Consider the following 22,657-nt stretch of genomic DNA (forward strand, 5'->3'; position numbering starts at 1 on the left):
CCCCGAGCCAGTCTCTGTCTCTCTCCTGGCCTCAGTTTCCCGGTTGTACCAGGAAGGGTGGGACACGGAACTGCGTAAGCGCGCGCTCAACGTGGACTCGGCGCCGGGCTCCCTCCGGGATGGATGGGGTGTTGACGGGGGAGGCATGTGGTCCTCCCTCCACCGCCGACGCCGGGGAGGGCGGCCGCGGCCGGGCGGGGCACTCACCTGGCAATCTACCATCATCCTCAGCCCTGGCAGCACATCGCCAGCCCCAGGGCGGGGCCCAGCGCTCGCAGAGGCCGCTCGCCTCGGCCCGCGCGCGGCGCAGGGGGGCGCCCGGCTGCGGGGCTCATGGCGCGGCCTCCCGTCCCCGCCGGGCCCGGGACTCCACGGCCGCCACCAGCGCCGCTCCCATTGTCTGCGCCGCGCCGCGCCGCGCCGCGCCGCCGGCCGCTGGGGCCCCGCTGCTCGGTTCCGCCTGGGCTCCCGGGCTCCGGCCGGGTGGGCGGGGACCACCTCGGCCCCGCCCCCGCCCGCCGCAGGTGTCAGGGGCGGGCCCCGCCGTGCGAGCTCGGGGGCGCGCACTGGCCTCCTACTCGCGGGCAGACGTGGGTGGACCCGGCCGGGGCAGCCGGGCCTCGCGTCCACGGCCGGGCGCGCACACGGGGCCTGCGCGGGTCCGCGGACCGCGCGTGCACGTGAGCCCCGCCTTGCCTTGCGCTGGCGCGCCGCGCACCCAGGGCTCAGCTAGCGGCGGGTCCCCTGCGTCCCCACAGCCTGCTCTGTTCCTCCTGTGCACCCTAGGACCCGAGCCACCCCAAACCCAAACGGGCAGGGGCTGGGCCGGGTGGTAGTGTAGACCTGGGGTTGTGGGAGTCACCGATTATACACCTCATCCTGTCCTGGTCTCCGTATGCCACCTGCTGGAGACAGCTCAGTGCGTGGCTGGGACAAGTAGTCCTCCAGGCAGCAGTGGGCACGGAGTACAGGCAGGGAAAAAGTCAAGCCGCACCTACCCCCTCCTCCTCATCCCCTCTCCTCCTCTTCCCGGCAGGACCTCTGGACACAAGGTCCAGCCTGCCCCCCGCTGCAGCCCTGGCTGGTGAAAGGGGGTTGGAGGGAGCCCAGGGAGGAGGGGCCCCACTACCGGGATGAGCGAGTGCTGGGAGTAGTTAGTGATGGTAAGGACACCTCCTGGGCGCTCCGGGGTTTTGCCCCTTTTTATGCATGAACAGTGCATGTATAAAAGGTCTCAAGGTCACTCAGCTCTGAGTGACCAAGTCCAGCTGTGAATGCGGGGCTCACAATCATTGCTCTTTTCCATCACTGAACCCTGTGCTGACCGTCAGAGGCCTCCTCCTGTGCTGGGCTCCCCCTGCCAGGCAACATCCTGAGTCCAAGCACTTAGGGCACCTTCATCTCCCTGCTTTAATCCCCATCACTCCCTCCCAAGGTCAGAGTCACTGACCCCCTTTTCAATGGAGGAAACTGAGGCTCTGAGAGTCTCAGGAGCTTGCCTGTCACAGGGCTGTGAGGTCACAGGGCTGTGGGTTTGAGCTCAGGTCAATCTGACCCCAAAGGCTGTGCTTACTCAGGAGCCCGAGGAGGTGGCCTTTGGGCCCAGCCTTGGAGGTGAGTTCATCATGGATGGGGGGCTGTGGGGAGGGGCACTGCAGGCAGGGGGCCCTGAGCAGGGCAAGGGCTTGGAAGGGTCAGTGCAGGGAGGAAGGCTGTGGGGAGGTGGAGTGGGGGTGAGGGGTGCACACTGGGAGGACATCCAGACCACACAGGACTTTGAATGTTGGGCAAGGAGTACGGGGTCACTGCAGGTTGGGGGCAGCAGAGGACATGATCCAGGTGGTTTAATCAGAGCCACAGCATCTCAGTTGGAAGGAGCGTAGTGCGTGCATTATTCACGCCACTCAAGCGTGCATCCCTGAGATGCAGCCAGCGATGCAGTCTGCCTGTTTCCTCCTGTGTACAGTGTGGGCTCTGGTGGTCACCTCCCCCTCTCAGGGTTGGGCATGTTGCCTGGCAGGCCCAGATCTAGCTATTTCTCCAAGTACCTGCCTGGAAGTCAGTGCCCACAGGTGTCCCCACCATAATCCCATTTCATCCTCACCTCAGGGCTTCAGGGAGGTGACCTGCCCAACATCCCACAGGTGCTAGGACATGCTCAAACCTGTGTTCTCAGCTGCCTCACATTCACACAGTCATTCAACAAACACTCATGGAATCCCTCTGGGGTTTCAGGGACTGGGCTAAACCTGGCAGGCCACCATCTGTGCCCTCTTGGGGTTTACCAGCCGGGGGAAGGGGTGGAGATGACTAGAACATTGTAAATGATGACACAGGAATGAGGATTTATGGGAACACTGAAAAGTACCCACTCTGGAGGGGGACACAAATCAAGGTAGGCTTCCTGGAGGAGGTGAAGTCAGGAGTAAGTATCCAGGAACTGGCCAGGTGATTGGACCGGGAGGCCTGACTGGTAGGCAGTGTGAGCAGAGGTGTGCTGGGCCAGGCCCTGTGACAGGGTAATGATGTTGGGTTGTTGGGCGTGGAGAGGAGGTAGCTGGCCATGAAAGGAGAGGTGGCTTACGTTTCAGGGGCCACTGCAGACATTCTGTAACTGTAATTTTGTCTATTTCTATTTCCAGGCATTCTCACCTCCTTCTGCCGGGCCAGGCCTGTCCCCCACCACCCATCCCACCCCTACTAGGCCCCTTACTTCCTCCCAACCATGGAGGAGCTCCAGCCCCCAAGCCCTTAGCATCTTTTTGGAAAGTAGACTGTACCCCAGTTTGGTTCCAGGAGTTGGGCACTGTCACTCACTCAACTTGTTTCTGAGGGCCATGCCTGGGATGGGGACCAGGGTAGCCATAGTACCTGAAGGCTTGGGCCAAGGCTGAGAATGGCCCAGAGTGGCCTGGGAGCAAGAAGGGACCCCCTTCCCCCCTGCAAGGCTGATGCTGCCCAGGCCTCAGGGCCACCTCCTCCTCCACATCACAGGCCCTCTCCCTGCTCCAACATGGAAACTCCTCGAAGGCAGGGCCTGTTCCTTCAACCTAACTGGCTTCACAACCCCTCCCTCCCCAGGGCATGGACAGACATCCTAGGAAGGTGCTCCCCACTGGCGACACATGGGCCATGGTCCACCCAGGCCTAACTGCCTAACCTCCCTGATGCGTCTTGTCCAGTCCGGGCTGTCTCCTCACACTGGTCAGCCTGCCTACACACCTGTAGTCTGTCCTTGTTCGCTGGCCAAACCTGCAGGAAGAGTGGGCATGGGGCTGGCCCAGCTTTGCCAGGGGTGGCCAGGTCAGGGGTTCCTCCTTCTCCCGTTATGACCACAGATTACATCCCTCCCTGCCCCCCGCCTCTCCCTTACGTGGTAAAGACGCTGCTGCCCCCAGGAGAGTGGACACTGGGCCGCCCCCACCACCACAACTCTGTCCCACCAGGCAGATTGGACCACAGCTGGGCTCTGAAGCCTCTCTAATCCTGAGCCTGCACAATGCATGGCCTGGGGGCCCCATGCCCGCCAGGGGCCTCACAGGGCTAAGGCTCACCTGGGACACAGGGGCCCTTGCAGACACATTTGCTATGTGCTCAGGGTCTAAGAGCCCACAGGGAACCCAGCTGGTGGGCTCTGCTCCAACTCACCAGTGCGGCTTGTCTGGTGGCACGGTTCCACTTCACCCGTCTTCCAGGAGACTCGGGGTGAAATCCTGTCTGTCGCAGGGACCAGCTTCAGCCCAGGTTTCCTGGAAGACTGTACCCCTCCACCAGCTGACTGTATCGGCCACTCCGGCTGACTGAATCCCTAGGGGCTGGCAGCGCAGACAGACGTGCGGGTGAAGCAACAGAGCCTAGCGCTCACCACCTTTATTAAGAACTGCCCTAACCCTCTTACAGAGAAGGTGGCTGGTGCCAAGGGAGTGTGGGCCACCTCAAGTGCAGGCTGGACTTGAAGCCAGAAAGCCTCAACCTGGTCCATTTCAAAGGCGCACTTGGGGTCCCGAGTGAGAAACTGTCTCTGTGTGGCTGGGGGACATCCCAGGACCCAGCACTCCTGCAGCCTGAGAAAAGGGGTCCAGGATGCCTTTCACACCAGGGTGCTGGAAGTGCAAACTTAAGGGCAATAGGCGACAAAAGGAGGGGGGTGTGGGGACTTCAGTCCCTGGGCGGGGCTGAGACTCCAGAGCCCGCCCCCAAGGCACGTGTGTGGGGTGAGGCCTGCGGGCCCTGTCTCCTTCCACCTCTAGTCTCCCTTCCTCCCTTTCGACCATTCTGGGGCCACGTGCTGTGTGATCTTTGCATTCTTCTAGTGTGAGCATGGCCCTTTACAGTTTGCAAAGGTCTTTACACGCCCATTTTCCCTCTGGATTCTGCTGGCAGACTGGGAGGCAGGCGACACAGGGCTGGTCTCAGCTAAGGCTTGGGAAGTGAGGCACTGTTGCAAGTAGGCTGCACTGGGGGCTGGGGGGCTGGGTACTCACTGGGGCGAACTGGGTGCAGGGCTTGGGGTCCCCCCATCCACAGCAGCCTGGACTCTGCCGTCAGCTCCTTAGCCAGTTGGTGTCCTTGTCCAGTGTAGAAAAGCGGATCAGCTTCAGGCTGGGAGGCTGGGGCTTCCTGTCATCCCAGAGGTACTCGGGGGACAGCACTTTGGAGGGCTTGTGTGAGATGAAGCGACGGTTCAGGTGGCTCTCCTCCTGCCAGGCCGCCATGATGCCATTGGCCTTGTCCGCCAGGATGCCCATGTGGCAGCCCCTGGTAAACTCGTACACCCTGGCCACCCGCCCCCCAAAGACCGCCCCACCATAATAGAAGTCTCCCTCGCCGTCAGCCACAAAGGCAGTGGACACATGCCTGCGCTCGTAGGGGAACTGCTGGCGGGGTACAGCGAAGTAGCCTGGGTGAATGGCAGCCACCAGGTCCCCTAAGGTCTCCGGGCCCCATGGGTTCCGGAATACCATGTCCACATCGACGCAGAACAGGTAGTCCACCTCCCGGTGCGCACTCTCTGCAATGTGCTGGCTGATGGTCTCCATCCGGCGTGTGGAGATCTCCTCCCAGTGGGAGTACCTCTTGATGGGGACGATGCTGAGGAGGCGGCCGGGGCCCAGCGGGACCCGAGGAAGGACCGTGGGGTCATCGGTGAAGACATAGTAGCGCACTCGGTAACCCTGCATGAAGAAGCGTTCGGCCGACTCCAGGAAGCGCTGGACGAATTGGGTGTACCTGGTGGACATGACTTCATCATCCACCACCACTGCCACAAGGCTGCCGCCTGGGTCCCCACTATGTGCCAGCACCACGTGGGGCCAGGGCCTAGCTTCCCGCCTCGAGAAGTCGCTCAGGTCTGACCCTCGTGGTCTTCGTCTGCCAGATTCCTCCAATCATAGCACCAACCTCCTAAGATCATCCTAATAATGATACTTTATGACTCTCATAGTCATGGACAGAACTCACTTTGACTGAGTCTTACTAAGTGACAGGCAGTGTTCTAAGAGATTCTTACTTCCTTCTGGCCTCATAAACTCCCAAGAAGGCCAGCACCACAATCCCCACTTTACAGGCACAGACACTGAGGCTCAGAGAGAGGAAAGTAACCAAGCAGCAGGTGAGTGGTGTGGGGTGCTGGGTGCCGGGACCACGTTTCCCGGCCGCAGCTGATTGGGTGGGAGGTGCTCTGACCCCAAGCGGGCAGCACTTTAGGCGTTGGGGCCCCATCAGGGTCGCTCTCTCAGGAGCCCCAGGAAGGGACCCAGAGGGAAGCTGCCAGGTAATGGCTCCTAAAAGAAAAGCAGTGGGGGGGAGGGGGAGGGAGGGGAGGGGAAAGTGTGGGTGGTGGTCCCGAGAGTAGGCAGGCGTTGGGGTGAAGAGAAGGTCCTGGGGCAGGTCCAGCTTTGCCTAGGTCTCTTGACCTGCCTGTGGCCTGACTACAGACCCCTGTTTATGTGACGTGGTCTGGGGGGTTTCTATTCCTTCACACCTGCCTGGACCGTTCAGGGGAAGCAGGGTGGGTGGGCGAGAGGGCAAGGATGTCTCCTGACAAAGGCTCCTGCTGCTCCCTCACCTAGGCTGCCTCCCCCGGCCCCATTCTGTGCCAGGGCCAGACTGTCTTCCTCCAGGAAGCCCTGCTCCTACCATCACAGTCTGCACCGTCCCACCTGCACCTGGTTCAGAGCCTCCCTGGTGCCCGGGCCAGGGTCCTGTCTCTCCCAGGACTATCAGTCCCTGGGGCTCAGAAACCACCCTCTCCCCGCAGCCCAGCCCACCACTCACTTCCCCACCGCAAACACTGTGAGCCCGATGGTCAGGTTCAGCGGCTGGTAGATGTGATGCAGAAGCTCAGGGTCGAAGGTTCCCTCAGAGACGATGGGCGCCAACCAGGGTGTGAGTGTCAGTAGCCTGGTGTGCCTGGCAGCAGAGGAGGCCGTGGGGGCTGAGACCCTCCCCTCATGAAAGCCTCAGTCTCCTCTTGGCCCTGCCTCCCCTGCTGTGTGACCCTGGGCAGCTTCCTCCCTGTCTCTGGGCCACAGTCTCCTCATAGGGAAAGTGGGGATCATAATAGCTACTCCCCAGCACAGTCAAGAGGAGAGAGTTAACACACGCCAAGTGCCGGGGAGGGGGGTGTCAGGCATTTCAGGAGCCTGCTAAGTGCCTCAGAGATGGAGGTCATTAACATCATCATTACCAACAGATCACGTGCTACGAAACAGCAGGCCCTGTGCTCTGCGTTTCACAAACACCATCTCATCTGGTCCTACAACATCCTAAGAGGGGGGTATTATTATTATCCACCTGTGCAGAAAAAGCTCAGAGCAGTTGGGGAACCTGCCCAAGGTCACACAGCAAGTGACAGAGCTGGACTGGGGCCCAGGTCCCAGACTACCAGAATCCTAAGGCCACATGACACCTCCACTACCCCAACTTATAAACCAGAACTCTGTCCCCGCCACCTCCACCCCAGGTCTCTCCCTCTGCACCCAGGCGCTGCTCCACACCTACTTTTGCTCCAGCAGCTTGGGCTGAGGGTACTGTGACCTGCAACCAAGAAGGGCCAGTGGTGAGCGGAGGCAGCCCCCACCCCCGGGGCCACCCAGGGGGAATGACAGTCAGCTTACTGTGCCACGGGCTGGAACGGCTCCTCACCCTTGTACTGCAGCTTCATGTTGCTGGTGGGAGAGGTGAGGCAGAGCCATTAGTGCCAGGGTCGGGGGCAGAGATAGGAAGCAGGGAAGGATGAAGCTGAGCTGAAGCCCCCCGGGGCAGGCACCCTTTCCCGCCGCCCCAGGCTCCATGCAGATGCCCTTCCCCACTGCTCGGCCTGCTCCGCGGGGCCTGGGCTCCTACAGAAGCCGGCTGTCCAGGGGCACTGTATGATTTGAGCCTCGTGCCACTTGTCAAGAAGTGGTGCTCTTTCAGACTCATTGCTCTGTAGGATGTGGCACTGGGCAGGAGGTTTGAGAGGCTGTAAGGTCCCCGTGAGCCCACTTTCTAGCCTGGGACCCTTGGGCGAGTTAATTAGCCTGAGTCCACAGCGATGGGCAGTTGTAGCGTCCACTTACACAAGCACCAGCTGAGGCGCTACCGTGAAGGTGCGTGCATGTTTGGTAGATGTGAATAACATCTACACCGGCTGAACCTAAAGATCATCTTCTTCAGTCTGGGGGGCGCCTAACACACTCAGTTGAAAGACCTTAAGAATAGAACTGAGGTTTCCCTGAAGAAGAAGAAATTCTGTTGATGGACAGCCGTGTCAGCTCCTGCCCAGAGTTCCAGCTCGTCTTCCCGACGGCCTGCTCTGTGGATTTCAGACTGGCTTAGCCACCCCCACAGTCACGGGAGACACTTTCTTTCAGTCAATCAATTGATCGATCTGTCGGTGTCCTTCCCTCCTCTTGGTTCTGCTTCTTTAGTGGATCCCTGACTGATACACCCACTTTTCCTCATCTGTAAAAGGAGGAAGCATCCTTAACCCTCAGGGCTGCCATGAAAATTAAAGGAGCCATGGAAGTCAGGGGCTGTCAGCCCATGCTCAGCACGGAACAAATGGTCAGAAAGACCAGTACCCTGGCTTCTTCTTGTCAGGCAGTCTGTGTGGTCAGCCTCCACCAGCTTCAGTCCAGGCCTACCTGGGTGAACTAGAAGAGGGGTGCCCAAGGAAGGAGGTGGCCGGTGGCAGGCTCAGACACAGGAGGCTACAGGTCATGCAACTCCGGGTTCTGCCACTAGGTGGCTGGAGAGACCTGGGGCCAGACATCTCAATCCTCCGGGTTTAGTTCCCTCACCCTTAAAATAGGGACAATACATTCATTCTCCAAGCAGAAGTGAGGCCTTCAGAAGGGAAAGGCTGGCCCAAGGCTGCCCAGAAAGCAGGTCAGAGCCAGCTCCAGCAGAGGCCCGAGGTCGGCCATAAGGCTCAGACCACCTGAGGATGCGGTGCCCGTCTGCTTGGGTACCTTCAATATGTCACATAGGATGGGATGCCCTAGGCCTCTTAGAGCTTTCCTACTTTTTCCAGTCTATGCTGTGTGTGTGTGTGTGCACGCACACATGTGTGCATGCGTGTATGTGTATGGTAAGATACACATTACAAGGATTTAACATTTTAACCATTTTAACAGTTCAGGGCATTAGGTACATTCACATTGTTGTGCTACCATCACCACCATCCATCTCCAACTCTTTCATCATCCCAACCTGAAACTCTGTCCCCATTAAACACTCACTCCCCATCCCCTCTCCCTGAGCTCCTGGTCACCATTATTCCTACTTCTGTCTCTATAAATTTGACTATTCTAGAGTGCTCATATAAATGATACCCTGTAATATTTGTCCTTCTGTCATCAGTCTCTACTCTTGAAGCAACAATGTTTTTAAAGTCAATCCATCAAATTGGCCTTCTGATCTAGTTTCACAAAGACAAGCACATTTCAAGTGCCTGCTCAGAAACTGATGGGACTGAGAAGATGGCCAGTAGTGAGAAGAGGGGAAGGGCCCCTGTTCCCCACTTCCCTGGCCTTCAGCGCCTCCCCTGTCCCCATCAGCTTCAACACACCCTACTCCGGCCACATTAAAGAGTTGAACATAAGAATACCAAGGCCACGGATGAGCCATAGCCAAAAAGAGGAACTTCACATTTCCAAACCTCTGAAGGTAATAAAACCAAAAGTAAAGGAGAGATCCAAATGAACAGAGGGGCAGCTGTGACCATTTGAAACAGACAAAAAAATCTCCAACTTCAGTCTATTTAAAAAAATTACTCAGGAGAACCAAAAGACAGACAAACTGGAAAGAAAAAAAATGCAGCAATTACTTGCGACCAAGGTGACAGAAACCCCAAAAACAGGCCAAAGAAGGGAGGTGGCTGAGCAGGCGAGTCACAGAAGAGAAAATTCAGTTAAGGGAAAGCATTGGGGAGATGAGGACCTGGTAGGAATCCAAGAAGTGAAATTTAAAAATTTAAATTAAAAAAAATAAAAAATTAAATCAGATGGCATTTCCCGTCTCCATCTCTGGAATCAGCAAGATGGTTTGGTTTTTGTTTGTTGTGACGCCTGATACTTCCAGCACCTGCCCAGATGCAGGCAGCTGCTGGGGGTGGGAGTGGTGTTGTGTGAGTAGGAGTGGGAGTGTGTGACCGAGATGGTCCCTCTGGGGACAACCTGACCAGATGGATGAAGAACCCAGCCATGTCCTCTGGCTCAGGAAGGAAATGTACCAAACAAAAGGATCTTCAATATGGAAACCGCTTTATAATCAGAGCTTTACAAACTAATTTAGAATGCTAGGAGACTGGAAACAACCCAAATGCCCCAAAGCTGTTGGTGGAAAAAGGAGAGGGGTTCAAGAATCAGAGCCCAGCCCCTGGGTTGAATAAAATGATGGTGACCAAACGCTGGCAAACAAAGCCAGTTCTGGGAAAGCAGGATAAAAATTGCAAAAACAGCATGGTCGCAACTATTTTCAGTATCAAGTAGCCTTTCTGCTTCTATTCAAATCTATTCAAATTAGAAAGCGGAGCAATCAACAAGTTGATGATGAACTTTGGAATCAGAGTATGATCAGACCAGGAGGACACAAGAGGGTTTTTTTTTTTCTGTCTTTTCTGTTTTCCAGCTTCTTAATTTCCATATTCTATGTTTATAAGAGTAAAACACACCTTGTTGTTAATTAGTAGTCTCTGATTCAGATTTTAAACGTTCCTTTTGCTTTCACAAAAAACAAAAGACGATGGGGCCAAACGCACCCTTGAGACTGTCCCAAACCATCTTCTCCCCTCTTAACTGTCAAAAAAATCAGGTTTGTGGAGAAGACGGGTCCCATATCCATTTGTTCCATGAATCCACATAGAAGACAAAATTGAGCAAAAAGGTCAAGTCCTAAAAGCATCGTTTACTGAGTACTTCCAATGGGTCGGTCAGGTGCAATACCGGATTTGTACAGGCATCATTGCAGCCCATGCTCCAAGTGGCCCGGGAAAGGCACCTCTATCATCCCATTTTACAGATACAGCAAGTGAGGCTCAGAGCTATGCAACAAGCTCCAGGTCACACCATGGAGGGGGTCCTGCAGGGACACCCAAGGATTGAAACAAGAGAATTTCACTCCACATTTAGGGCAGTTCACAAATTACCTAAATATTTATCACACTGATCAGAATCATGAGCTTACGACCTAAGAACCTGCAAAGTGACCTTAAAAACCCTCCCAACTCCCCCACTCTGGGTAGCTCACAGCGCCCCCAATCTTCCTACCCAGATACTTACAAGATCGATGGGCAGGGGAGATAATAGGGGACGTAGGAGACTGGCAGCGAGCTCTCCACATACACCCTGGGAAGGAAAAACACCTGTTTGACTCCACTCTGCCCCTGAGGCTGAAAACTCACTTGTTTGTGGGAGTGAAGGCTCCCAGGGCTGCACCTGGGGATCCCCCATCACTCCTTGGGTCTGGCTGACCTCAGAGGACAAAGCCTCCTGGCCTTCTGCAGTGCTGTCATTATGCCCCCATGCAGCCATTCATTCCTGGGGCAGGAATGTTCTGGATGCCACGCCCTGCACATAAGGGGCTGAAGGTGAGGGGCAGCCCCGGGAGCTTTGCAGAAGGAACACCTGGGGCGAATTTTGGGGCACAAACAGGAGTTCCTGATTAACACAGCGAGAAGAATAGTCCAGGAAAAGGAAAGAACAAGTGCAAAGGCTAGGAGGCCAGTACAAGGCAACCCCCCCCCGGCTCTACCCCCATAGGCCAGACTAGTTCAGTCTTAACCGGGGCTGGGGCTGGGGGACAGGTGTGCCAGGAGAGGTGGGTGGGACCTGGGAATCCTGTGAAGGGGTCAAGGTTTGCGGGGTTGAGATGCTGACAGAGGGAGTGTCTGAGGTGGGGAGGGAGGGCTCCATGGGGCATGCTCACCACAGACAGTAGAGGGCCATGCCCACCAGCAGGCAGAATCCCAGGCCCAGGGCTAGCCTGGGGCAATGCATCTTGGGGTGCAGCATCTCAGCCTGGGCACCTGCAGAGACTGGGTGTGCCTTGGTGAATCAGCCCACCTCTCTCAGGGCTCTCAGGCTCTGGGCCTGTGTCTCCAGGGTCCGGAAACACCTGCAAAGGAATGTTCCTTATCCAGGGAACAGTGGCCCCGTCCTTGCTGCCTTGCCCTCCCCTGGGTAGCCCCACCAGGGGAATGTGGATTCCGGGTATCTCCTCGTCCTGCTGGACGCCCCGCCCCCGGCCCAGATCTGGCAGTTCCGGTAAGTTGACCCGGGGACAGAGGCTCAGCGCTCAGCCGAAGCCTGCAGCTGTGCCTTGGGAGAGGCACTCGGGTCCGGACGATCGGCCCCCGGCCTCGGCTCCCCCAACCTCCTTACCCCGCGAGCAAAGGGTGGCCATCCTAGGGACTAGGGCAACAGTGCTGGGGCCGGGCTTGGAGGATTCCCGGGGGGAACAGGACATCAGAAAGCAAGCCCAGAGCCGGGACAGCGGGGACACACCAGGCCTGAGGACGGGAGCGCTGCGCAGAGAGGGGCGGCCGCGATACCCCTAGGAGGGATGGGGGGTCGGGCAGGGGTGGCAGCAGTGCATTCCTCCGGGAGGCGGGGCCTGCGCTTTCCAGGGGACCGCCGGAAAGCACCTCAGCTCTCACAGCTCGGCGGTAACTCGGGGCAAGTCACTCTCCTTCCCGCTCCGCCACAGCCTCAGTGTCCTCCTCAGTTATAGGGGTCTTGGTGGTGGAGGGGAACAAGACGCACTGCCCCTGATGGGCGGTAAGGGCTGTGAAGCCGCTTGGTCCCGCCCGGGTCACAGTGAGCCTGGGACCCCCGGCAGCCCTGCGGGTATCCGCCCGGGATCACATAAAGCTCCCCGGACCGGAGTTTTGGGGCTTTGGCCCCTGCTCACTCAAGTAGCCTCTAGCAAGCCCGTCCCTCTCCTCCGTCTGCGGACCCGTTTCCCTACCGGGCTTGGGGCGCAGCGTCCGCCCCTTAAAGCCCCGCCTCGGGCGTCGGCTCCGCTAGATCCTGCCTCCTGCCCGGCCCAGGCCCCCGGGGCCGCTCTGCCGACGCAGAGCCAGGCCCGAGCTCCGTCCGCCCCAGCCGGGGATCTGCATCCAGAACGCACACCTGGACTTCCGCCGACCACTGCGGGCCCGGGACTCGCGTTGCTCGTTGCTCCTCCTCCGGCCGGGCGCGGGGCGAGGACAAGGTGCGGCGGAGGGAGCGCGACTGTCCCTGCGGGCTGCAGATTCACCCCTCTGAGGCCAGACCAGCCTTAGGACGGATCCTAACGGCGCACCTCGGCCGGGAAATCAGGGATTGCCGGGGTTCCGGCGAAATCGGGCGGCCGCGCCGCACTTCCAGTAGCCCACTGGGTAGGGCCTGACTCAGGGCCGGTCGGGGGCGGAGCCTGGTGGGATTCTGGGGAGGGAAAAGGAGCCTTGCGCCCCGCCCATTGGCCGCAGCCCCACCGACCAGCCTGTGCGCCACGCCCACTCACCGCTGCCCCGCCTATCTGCCCGCACGCCCCACCTACCAGCTGCCGCCCCGGTCCCCCGGGTCCCAACGCGCAGGGAGTCCTCTGGGCTCTATCCTGCGTCTAGGAGGCGGTCTCCGAAGCAGCGGGCCCGGCTTCCGGGCGAGAAGTGCGGGTCCGGCCACTGCGGATGGGGATGTGGGCCTGAGAAATAAGAGAAAGGGTTTGGGGGAAAAAACTATTGTTTTTAGAAGAGTTGGCCGTACTTTCCAACCATGGCCTGTAGGGGTAGTATTGACCCTGGCTCACCCCAGGGATTCCAGGAGCCCCAGGGAGACCCTCTTACACGTCTCCAAGCATAGACCAAGCGCAGGGCTTGGAGGCCTTGGAGGTAGAGGCCTCTGCTTAGGCGTGGTGGGGGGGCATTCAGAGGGGCAAAAAGAAGGTACCCTGATAGTAACTAAGGGGCCAAGCAACAAGGGCTGGGGAGGAACTTGGTACAGACCATATGGGACTTTTATCAGGAGGTAATCCCATTGGAAGTCTGGGAATCGGTGGACAGAGAAACAGTATGGAAGACAGAACAACCATCAAGGTTCAGAGAGGTTATAGGTTTGCTTGAGGTCACATTGATGCAGCTTGAAGTTACAAACCCAGATCTTCCTGGCGCCTGGGCACAGCCTCCCAGGTCCTTTGTGGACGTCATTGCCCGTGTCCTTGGGATTTCCCTTGAGGACCCTAAGTTCCTGGCTTGTTTCCCCAGAGTCTGCAGGGGCCTGGCACAGGCCGGGGGAGCTGGTGACTGTTGGCTGAAAGGTCATGACTATTTTTAGATGCAAGCACTAGTTTCCCAGGATCTAGTCTGGGACCAGCTGATTGGTTTTTCTCACTCAGTTTGTGTTTTTGCGAAGTTCTCTGGTGTACCTTCCGGATACTGGTCCCATCCTGACAATAAAGAGTTGGGCGGGATGGGGCAGACCCAGCCCTGTGGCCCTGGCAGACATGCCAGCATTCTGCCAACGGGCAGCAGCTGTCCCCTGACCCAGCCGACAATCTCTGTTTTCCCCATGCCTCCTACCCTCCAGGAGAGAGGACAAAGTCAGCCTCAGGGCAGCCTCGGGGTAAAAGGGTGAGGGAAGATAAAAGGTTCCTGAACTCTCCTCCTGGAGAGTGACTCGGCAATGGGACCCGGAGACCCTTCCCTTTGGTTCAGTTTATCTACTTCTAGAAACCAGAGGAAACGACTAGAGACATGTATCAGCTGCTCATGTGCATGGATGGCCATCTCTGCCTGTCTCTGAGAGCCCTGCAGAGGACACCCCCAGGGCCGGGCCCGGGGGTCTCAGGCAGAGGTCCCCACTGCCCTTACCACTGCTTAGTGGGCCATGACCAAGCGTGTGGGGTAGCTGGGACTTTCAAGTAAAACAGAAAACATGAGACAGCAACCGTCCCAGGAAGAGCCAGCGTTTCACGGACTCTGTGTGCACGTGTGTGCACGTGCAGGTCCTGCGTCAGATGTGACGTGTGTTCCAGGTGGGGACAGGCCCAGGGGACAGGCCACAGTGTGTCTGGTGTGCGGGGGAGGGAGCCGAGGTATTCCAGGCCCCAGGGCCTCTGACGTCCCTGCTCAGGGCTCCATTTTCCAGGAAGAGGCCGAACCAGCCAAGCCTTGTGCCTTTGGGCTGGAGGGACACGGCTTTAACCCCAGTGCTGCTCCTCACAGGCCAGGAGGGATCTTGGCACCTCAGTTTCCCACTTAGAATATAGGGGAACCATTGTCCCTACCTCAGAGGTTCTTTTGTTTCTTTCATTCTTTTTTAATGAAATATAGTCAGTTTACAATGTTGTGTCAATTTCTGGTGTAGGGCATAATGTTTCAGTCATATATACATATATACATACATTCATTTTCATATTCTTTTTCATTAGAGTTTACTACAAGATATTGAATACAGTTTCCTGTGTTGTTTATCTATTTTATATATAGTAGTTAGTAGCTGCAAATCTTAAACTCCCAATTTATCCCTTCCCACCCCCTTTCTCCCCTGGTAACCATAAGTTTGTTTTCTATGTGTGTGACTCTGTTTCTGTTTTGTAAATAAGTTCATTGTCTTTTTTTTTTTTTAGATTCCATATACGAGTAATATCATATGGCATTTTTCTTTCTCTTTCTGGCTTACTTCACTTAGAATGACAGTCTCCAGGTCCATCCATATTGCTGCAAATGGCATTATTTTATTCTTTTTTATGGCTCAGTAGTATTCCATTGTATAAATGTACCACAACTTCTTTATTCCATTATCTGTCGATGGCCATTTAGGTTGTTTCCATGCCTTGGCTGTTGTAAATAGTGCAGCTGTGAACATGGGGTGCATGTACCTTTCCGAATTGAAGTTTTCTCTGGATATATGCCCAGGAGTGGGATTGCTGGATCATATGGTAAGTCTATTTTTAGTTTCTTTAGGACTCTCCATGCTGTTTTCCACAGTGGTGACACCAAACTGCATTCCCACCAGCAGTGTAGGAGGGTTCCTTTTTCTCCACACCCTCCCCAGCATTTATTGTTTGAGGCACCTTCTTTTTAATCAGAACTTCATTTCCCCCTTGCATTTGCTGACAGGGAGCACAAGTGATCCCAGAAGCCTAGAGGCTCTCCTGCACTAGATGCTCCCCTTTCTCACTGCCAGCTCATCCATCAGCTCCTCACCCTCTCCTTCTCCCCAAGCCCCTCCCATCTCCCCTCTTCTTGGATGACCTGGCTGTGGACCAGTTCCCCTGGGGCAGAAAATCCAACCTGGCCAATCTCAGAGAGCCTGCCTCTCTCTTCCAACACGTGGTTCACTGGGACTCTTGAACCTGAGGAAAAGAGGATTCGCCTACCTGGTAACAAGGAGTTTGACCCTGTTAGCAGTACCCCCGCCTTTCTAGGAGCACTGTTATGCCTGACAGCCTCCTGGGGAACCAAAGTGCTGGGCAGGGGTCAGGTGGAGGGTACCCCATCCATAGCTTTCCTCATCCTCTGAACTGGCCTCACTTCCATTCCCTTCCCACCAGCAATGAGTCTGTCCTCTGTGTTGCCCCTGGGGCCCGATCTGCTGAACCAATTGCACTAAACCTTTTATAGGACACTGGTGTGCCAGGCATTCTATTAAGTGCTTTCTCTGTACTAACTCATTAATCTTCACCCGATCCCTACCTTTAAAAGGTAATCAAAGCCCAGAGAAGAGAAGTGATTTGCACAAAGCAAGCAGCAGAGCCAGGATTTGGACCTGAATGATCTGGTGCAGAGGCGAACCTCTTAACCGCCCCACTGTGATCCAGCACTTGCTGGAGCCCAAAACTCATTCTTGCCCAATATCATGGTTCCTAAAAGAGCTGTGTTTAGGTTTTTCTGCCCTCCTCAAGCCCCCAGCTCTTTGCCCCAGCGCTCTGAGCTGTGCCCTGGAGTGCAGCTTCTGTTTTGGTGCATTGAGAAGTAAGAAGGGGCTGAGATTTGACCCACTTGCAAACTAACTGAGCCTGTCACCATTTCCTAGATGCCTTAGACTACACGGATTCCCGGGTCAGAGACAAAGGACTTTACACCTCTCCCCATGGCAGAGAGCCAAGCTTCATGTTCCCAGGGGTCCCTGTGTTCTCCCAGTCCTATTCTGGTGGTGGGATGCTAAAAGCTTCCCAGGAAATTTGTCCTCTTCCAGCTGTCGTGGAACTCCAGGTGCCCTGCTTAGACTTCTTGTCTGACTCATCATCTCCTGAGCACAAAATCTGCTTGGAGGCACGTGTGCTGGGCGGGAAGACCTCATCTGTCAGCTCGTCAAACGATGTGTTCATTGCTATGCCACCAGCATTTAGAGCTCTGCCTGCATGGAGCACACCCTCAAGAAATGTGGGAAGTTGCAAAAAAAAAAAATGTGGGAAGACGGAGAGTGGGTACAGTTCCGTGGTAGAGCGCAGACTTGCATGCATGAGGTCCTGGGTTCACTCTCTAGTCCTTCCATTAAAATAAAATAATAAATAAACCTAGTGACCTATCCCCAAGGGAAAAAAAAGAAAAGAAATGTGGGAAGAAGGAATGAAGGAGTCCAAGCAGCACAGAACCGCCTTCACCTCGTCTGTCCCCTCCCCATGCTGCGAGGCTGGTCTCAGTGTCAGGAGACTGGCCGCCCCTGCCCGTGGCAGAGCTGCCTCCAACCTCTTTCTTCTTCTCTCTTGTCACATCCCAGGGTCCACTGGGACCCCCAGCAGGACATTTAGTGTGTGAGTCTGTGTGTGAGTGTGTGCCCACGTGTCAATGCCCAGAGGAAAGGGTCCCGATGGGAGGGGGTGAGCAGGGACCCTCAGGATCTCAGGATCTTCCATTCCCAGTGCAAACCCTATGGGACGGTTGAACCCTGGTCTGGGAGGCTGGCACCCTCCCTTGTCCTCTGGACCGTGTCCACCTCCTGTGGCTGGGGCGACTCCCTGCCTCTCTCCTGGCCTCAGTTTCTTCATCGTCCCACGAGGGCTTGGTTAACGACCTGCTTAACAGGCTCAGCGTAGACGCTGCGCTGGCTCGCTCTCCTGGGAGGCCGGGAGGTGCGCTCCGGGCCCCGCCCCTCCACCCACCCCGTGACGGGAGGCGGCCAACCCCGCCAAGGGGGCGGGGCCTCCAGATCTCGCGTGGGAGCCTGCGCGGCCCCAGCAGTCTCACCGCCCGCACGCGCGGTGCCGACGGCTCCTCTCCCTACCGGTCCTGATGGTACTCCCAGCCCCCAGTAGCTGCTTGGGCCCCACCTCCCCTTGACCCCCAAGACCCCCCCCCCGCGCCGCAGCCTGGCTGGCCGCAGAGCGCTGGGCCGAGTAAGCATGGAGACCCGGGGATAAGATAGCCACGGAATAAACCCCCACCCCTATGTCCTCGGCCCCAGACTCATCCGAGGGTTCAGCTCCGTGCTGATGCTGGGTCAGGGGGGCGTGGAGGCAGCAGTGGACACCGATTCCGGCAGGGGGAAGGTCAGGCCACCCCATCCCCTCCTCTACCTGCCTTCCCTTTGTCTTTCTGACAGCGCCCCAAGACACCAGGTCCAGCCTGTCCCCCGCATGCAGCCCCGGTTCGGGTAAGAGGGACGGAGGGATCCCAGGGTGGAGGGTCCCGCCACCCCTGTGGGTTGGTGTTGGGGGTAGTTACTGTTATTAGCGATCCCTCTGGGCACTCAGTGATTTCACACCACTTTATAGGTGAGCTGTGGCCCCAGCTCTCAAGGTCACTCAGCTCTGGCTGACCAAGTCCAGCCGTGAATTGGAGACTCAAAATCATTGCTCTTCTCCATCACTGAGCCCCATGCTGACCATCAGAACTTTGTCCTGTGCTGGGCTCCCCTGGCCAGGTGACCTCCTGAGTCCAAGCACTTTGGGCATCTTCATCTGTCAGCTTTTATCCCCAGCACTCCCTCCCAAGGTCAGAGTCACTGACCTCATTTTTCAGTGTGGGAAACTGAGACTCTGAGAGCCACCACATGAGCTTGCCTGTCACAGGGCTGTGAGGTGGCCGTGCTGTGGTTTTCAACTCGGTCAGTCTGACCCCAAGAGCTGTGCTTGGACAGGAGCCCGAAGAGGTGGCCTCTGAGTGCAGCCTTGCAGGTGAGTCGATGGGGGGCTGTGGGGAGGGGCACTGCAGGCAAGGGATTCTGAGGGGAGCAGACGTTTGGTGGGGTCCCTGGGGGAGGAAGGCTGCAGGGAGGCTGGAGTAGGGGTGAGGGGTGCACAGTAGGGAGGACATCTGGACCACATAGCACAGGGTCTGAAGATTGAACAAGGAATCCATGGTCCCTGCATGTTGAGGGAGACAAGATGCAGGCTGTCTTGTCAGAGCTTCAGCCTGTCGAATTCTAGCTTTTGAGGGATCCTGTTGGATACGTTATCCATGTAATCCAGCATGGATCCCAAAGAACAGACCCAGGATGAGGAGGCAGCCTCAGTCTCCTCCTGTGCACAGCGGGGCTGTGGGAGCCAGCATCCTCCTCTCAGGGAGGGGCCAGAGATGGCTTCTTGTCAAAGTAGCAGTTCAGGTGATGTCTGTACCAGGAGGATGGCTGTACCAAGAGTATACTATGTGCTTGTTGCTGTCCTCATGTCCAGGCTGACACGGATGGTGCAGGCTCACTCACCTGCTGGACAGAGAGCTGCAGAGAGGACTGCGGTTGCAGACCCAGAGACACAGCACTTGTGTGCCTGGGCTACCAGGGATGCGGTGAGGGCTGAAGAGGAGGAGGGGCGGCTGGCGGCCGAGCTGATGCCTGAGGTCCCCGAGGATGATGAGGATGTCAACACCAGGAACCTGAGAAATAGGAGATCAGCAGAGCCCAGACCCTGCAGGACACCCTATGCCAGCATCCAACTTCAGGGGCTTCTGGCAACTGGGGCTTCTCGGGCCCCTTTGGGTATGGAGTGAGATACGCTGGAACTGGGAAGGACTGTCAGGAAGAAGGAGGGGCACTGCCTTCTCCTCCGTCAGGTGGAAAAGCTCATATTGATCCACTCCACTTTGGAGCTGGAGTGCACACTGAGCACATGGGCAGTGTCCCAGCTGCTGAGTTCAGGGCCTCTCCTTAGCTGATATCAGAACTGGAAATAGGAACTCTGCTGGTCCTGGGCTCCATGCTGGGGCCTGGAGGCCGGATGGTTGGGCTGGCTTTGCTATTGTCAGACCTACTGGGTGATGGATGCTCTAGGATGCCCATGGGCATAGGTACCAGTGACCCAAACCTGGGAAGGTGTGATGGAGGTGCACAGTCAGTGCCTGGTGGTGGTAGGTAGGGCTCTGTTCCCGTGGGCAGTGCTCCTTGGTAAAATTCAGCAAGTCCTCTTGTTCCCAGAGCACAGAGAACACCTAAGGCTGTGGCCTATGAGAGACCAGGTCGGGCTGTTGATGGGCAGGCATCAAAGCCTGGGAGGAGGAGAGATTCTGGGTGAAACCACAGTCTGGGGGTGGCCTGGAATGCCAGATGGGGTGGAAGGTGCCCTGGTTTCCAGCCTGTAATTACTTATCTACCTAACAACCCAGACCTGGGGAGAGAGGCCCTGTGGCTGGTTGTTGCCTGGGGCTGATGAGAAGATGCCCTTGCTTAGCTGGACAAAGAAGAGCAAAGCAAACCTAAAGTTGGAAGGACAAAGGGGCGAATAATGAAAATCAGAACAGAGATAAATGGAACAGAGGAACATTCAAGAAAATCAATGAATCCAACAGTTCTTTCTCTGATAGATTTACAAAATGACAAACGTTAAACAATTTAATAGAACAGGTTGGTTAACCTAGATGAAATGGATAAATTCCTAGAAACACACAAGCAACCAAAACTGACTCAAGAAGAAATGGAAAACCTGAGTAGTTGTATAATAAATAAATAGACTGAAGCAGTAATAGGAACTTCCCAACAAAGAAAAGCCCAGAACCTGATGCTTTCACTGGGGTTTTGTCTTAAACATTTTAAGATATAACACCAATTCTTTCTGAAGTCTTCAGAAAGTACAGGAGGAGGGAACACTTTTAAACTCGTTTTGTGAGGCCAGCATTAACCTGATTCCAAAGACGCCAGAAGAAAGCACATTTACATGCCAAAACCCATTACGGATAGAGATGCAAAAATCCTAAACAAAATACTAGCAAACAGAATTTTGTGGCATATTTAAAGGACTACACATCATGTCCGATGCGACTTATCTCAGGAATGCAAGGGCTGTTCAACATAAATTAATCAGTGTCACACAACACATCAATAAAAAACATGATCATCTCAGTTGGTGTAAAAGAAAGCATTTAAGCATTTGAATAAATCTAAACGTTTTAGTAAGTTCTCTCCATAAAACGGAAACAGAACATTTCCTCCACATGGTAAAGGATATTTATGAAAAACTCACATGTACATTACACTCTGTGGAGAAAGGATTAAAGTTTTCTCCCTAGGAGCAGGAGTAAGTCAGTGATGCCCACTTTTGCCTTTTCATTTCAGTATCGTAAAGGGAGTTTGGCAAGAGCAGTTAGACAAGACATATATCAATAAAACAGAATTGAGAATCAAGACATAAGCCCAGGCAATTGATTTTGTACTTAGCTGTCAAGACCATTCAACAGAGGAAAGCAGCCTTTTTACCAGATGGTGCTGGGAAGCTGGATGTCCACGAGCAATAGAGTGAGGATGGAGCCCTACCTCACACCATATAAAAAAAATGACTCCAGATGGATCAAAGACCTAAATTGAAGACCTAAAAGTAAAGCATCTTAGAAGAAATATGAGGGCAAAACCCCATGCCCTTGGATTTGGCAATGGTATATTTAATATGGCATCAATCATGCAAGGGACAAAAACCTGATAAGTTGGACTTAATCAAAATGGAGAACTTTTGTGAATGAAAGGACAATCTCAAGAGAGTATGAAGACCCAAATACTGGTAAAAGATGTTTACAATCTGATCAAGATCTTGTACAGAATACATGAAGGACTCCTGCACTTAAGAACATAAACACAAGCAACACAAAAATAATAGACATTTCTCCAAAGAAGATATACAAATGGCCCATTAAGTGCATGAAAAGATGAACAACACCACTAGATATTAGGGAAATGCAAGCCAGTGTCACCCATCACTTCCACCCACTAGGATGGCTATAATTGGATAAATGGAAAACACCAAATGTTGGAGAGAATTTGGGGAAATTGGAATTCCCATGCGTTGCTGGGGAGGGGGTCCCTGGAAGTAGGAGGAGTGGGGGATGGGGAGTGAATGTTCAGTGGACATGGGCTGGACTTTCTCTTTCGGGGTAATGAAAATGTCTTGAACTAAATGGTGGTGATGGTGCCCAGCATAGCAAATGCAGTTAATACCACTGAACTGTACAGTTAAATATGTTTTAAAAGATAAGCTTTATTTTGTAGGAAAGTTAACACATAAAGTACAGATAACCTTAAAGTATGTGAAAAGATTTTTAAGAAAAGAAAAACAGGAAAAGAATGCTGTCCCAGTGAGGACAGGAAGACTCTGGTTCTGGAGCTGACACTGGTGTGTTTCCTGAGCAGCCACCGGGGTGGGGTCGGAGCTTCCTCGCGCTGTGGACAGGCCACTGGATCTGGCTCTGGGCTGGAGCTGGTGCTGGTGCTAACTCTTGCTGGGTCAACTGCACCAGCCATAGCTCTGCAGTGGGTTCCAAGAGCTGGCTCTAAGGCAGGAGGTGGGGCTGATTCTAGTCCTGAGACTCACACTGGTTCTGACTCTGGAATTGGTGCTGGAACGGCTTCTAGCTGCAGAGCTGGCAATGGAGCGGTTCCTCTCTGGATGCTGGAGGTGGTGGTGCTTGAGCTACTTATAGCTTTGGTGTTGGAGCTGGAGTTCTTGTTGCAACTGGTGCTGGCTCTGGGCTTGCGCAGGCTCTAGCTCGGAACTCGTGCTCAGGCTGGCTCAGGACCTGGCTCTGATTTGAGCTGGTTCTAACTCCAGGTCTGGTGCTAGAACGATCACTGGAGTTTTCACAGGAGTTGGTAACAAAGCCGCTTCTACCTCTATAGTTTGTGTTCAGACTGGTACTAGAGATTATTCTATTTCTTGTTTTGGTGCCAGAGCTGATGCTAGGGTGTCTGGAAGGCAGCTAGGCTCACCACTATACCACCAATGCGATGCTAGTCTGTTTGCACCTCTGGAGCTGGTGCAAGGGCTGCAA

At 55.3% G+C, this 22,657-nt stretch overlaps 2 protein-coding genes across 5 annotated transcripts in view; both read right to left on the bottom strand.

The window, feature by feature from the left end:
* Nucleotides 1-475, bottom strand: part of RALGDS (ral guanine nucleotide dissociation stimulator) — a 45,760-nt gene extending 45,285 nt beyond the window's left edge. Inside the window, exon 1 of the mRNA XM_072960387.1 lies at nucleotides 208-475. Within this exon, the coding sequence (XP_072816488.1) occupies nucleotides 208-225 (18 nt within the window). The 5' untranslated portion in view covers nucleotides 226-475. The remainder of the gene's footprint in view (nucleotides 1-207) is intronic.
* Nucleotides 476-3,855: 3,380 nt separating this feature from the next.
* Nucleotides 3,856-12,886, bottom strand: GBGT1 (globoside alpha-1,3-N-acetylgalactosaminyltransferase 1 (FORS blood group)). 4 transcript variants are annotated; one of them, XM_015249812.3, is made up of 7 exons: nucleotides 12,618-12,886; nucleotides 11,413-11,601; nucleotides 10,767-10,832; nucleotides 7,119-7,169; nucleotides 7,003-7,038; nucleotides 6,277-6,411; nucleotides 3,856-5,229 (listed from the first exon to the last, which is right to left on the bottom strand). In XM_015249812.3, the coding sequence occupies exons 2-7, from the start codon at nucleotides 11,496-11,498 to the stop codon at nucleotides 4,545-4,547; spliced, it is 1,059 nt and encodes a 352-aa protein (XP_015105298.1). In that variant the 5' UTR covers nucleotides 11,499-11,601; nucleotides 12,618-12,886; the 3' UTR covers nucleotides 3,856-4,544. The 4 variants fall into 4 exon arrangements, with proteins under 4 accessions (XP_015105298.1, XP_006216651.2, XP_072816490.1 ...); XM_006216589.4 differs by lacking the exon at nucleotides 12,618-12,886 and adding an exon at nucleotides 12,454-12,580; XM_072960389.1 differs by lacking the exon at nucleotides 7,119-7,169.
* Between the last annotated feature and the right edge of the window lie 9,771 nt (nucleotides 12,887-22,657).

Source organism: Vicugna pacos, chromosome 4 (genome assembly GCF_048564905.1).
Source record: "Vicugna pacos chromosome 4, VicPac4, whole genome shotgun sequence".
Taxonomy (NCBI): domain Eukaryota; kingdom Metazoa; phylum Chordata; class Mammalia; order Artiodactyla; family Camelidae; genus Vicugna; species Vicugna pacos.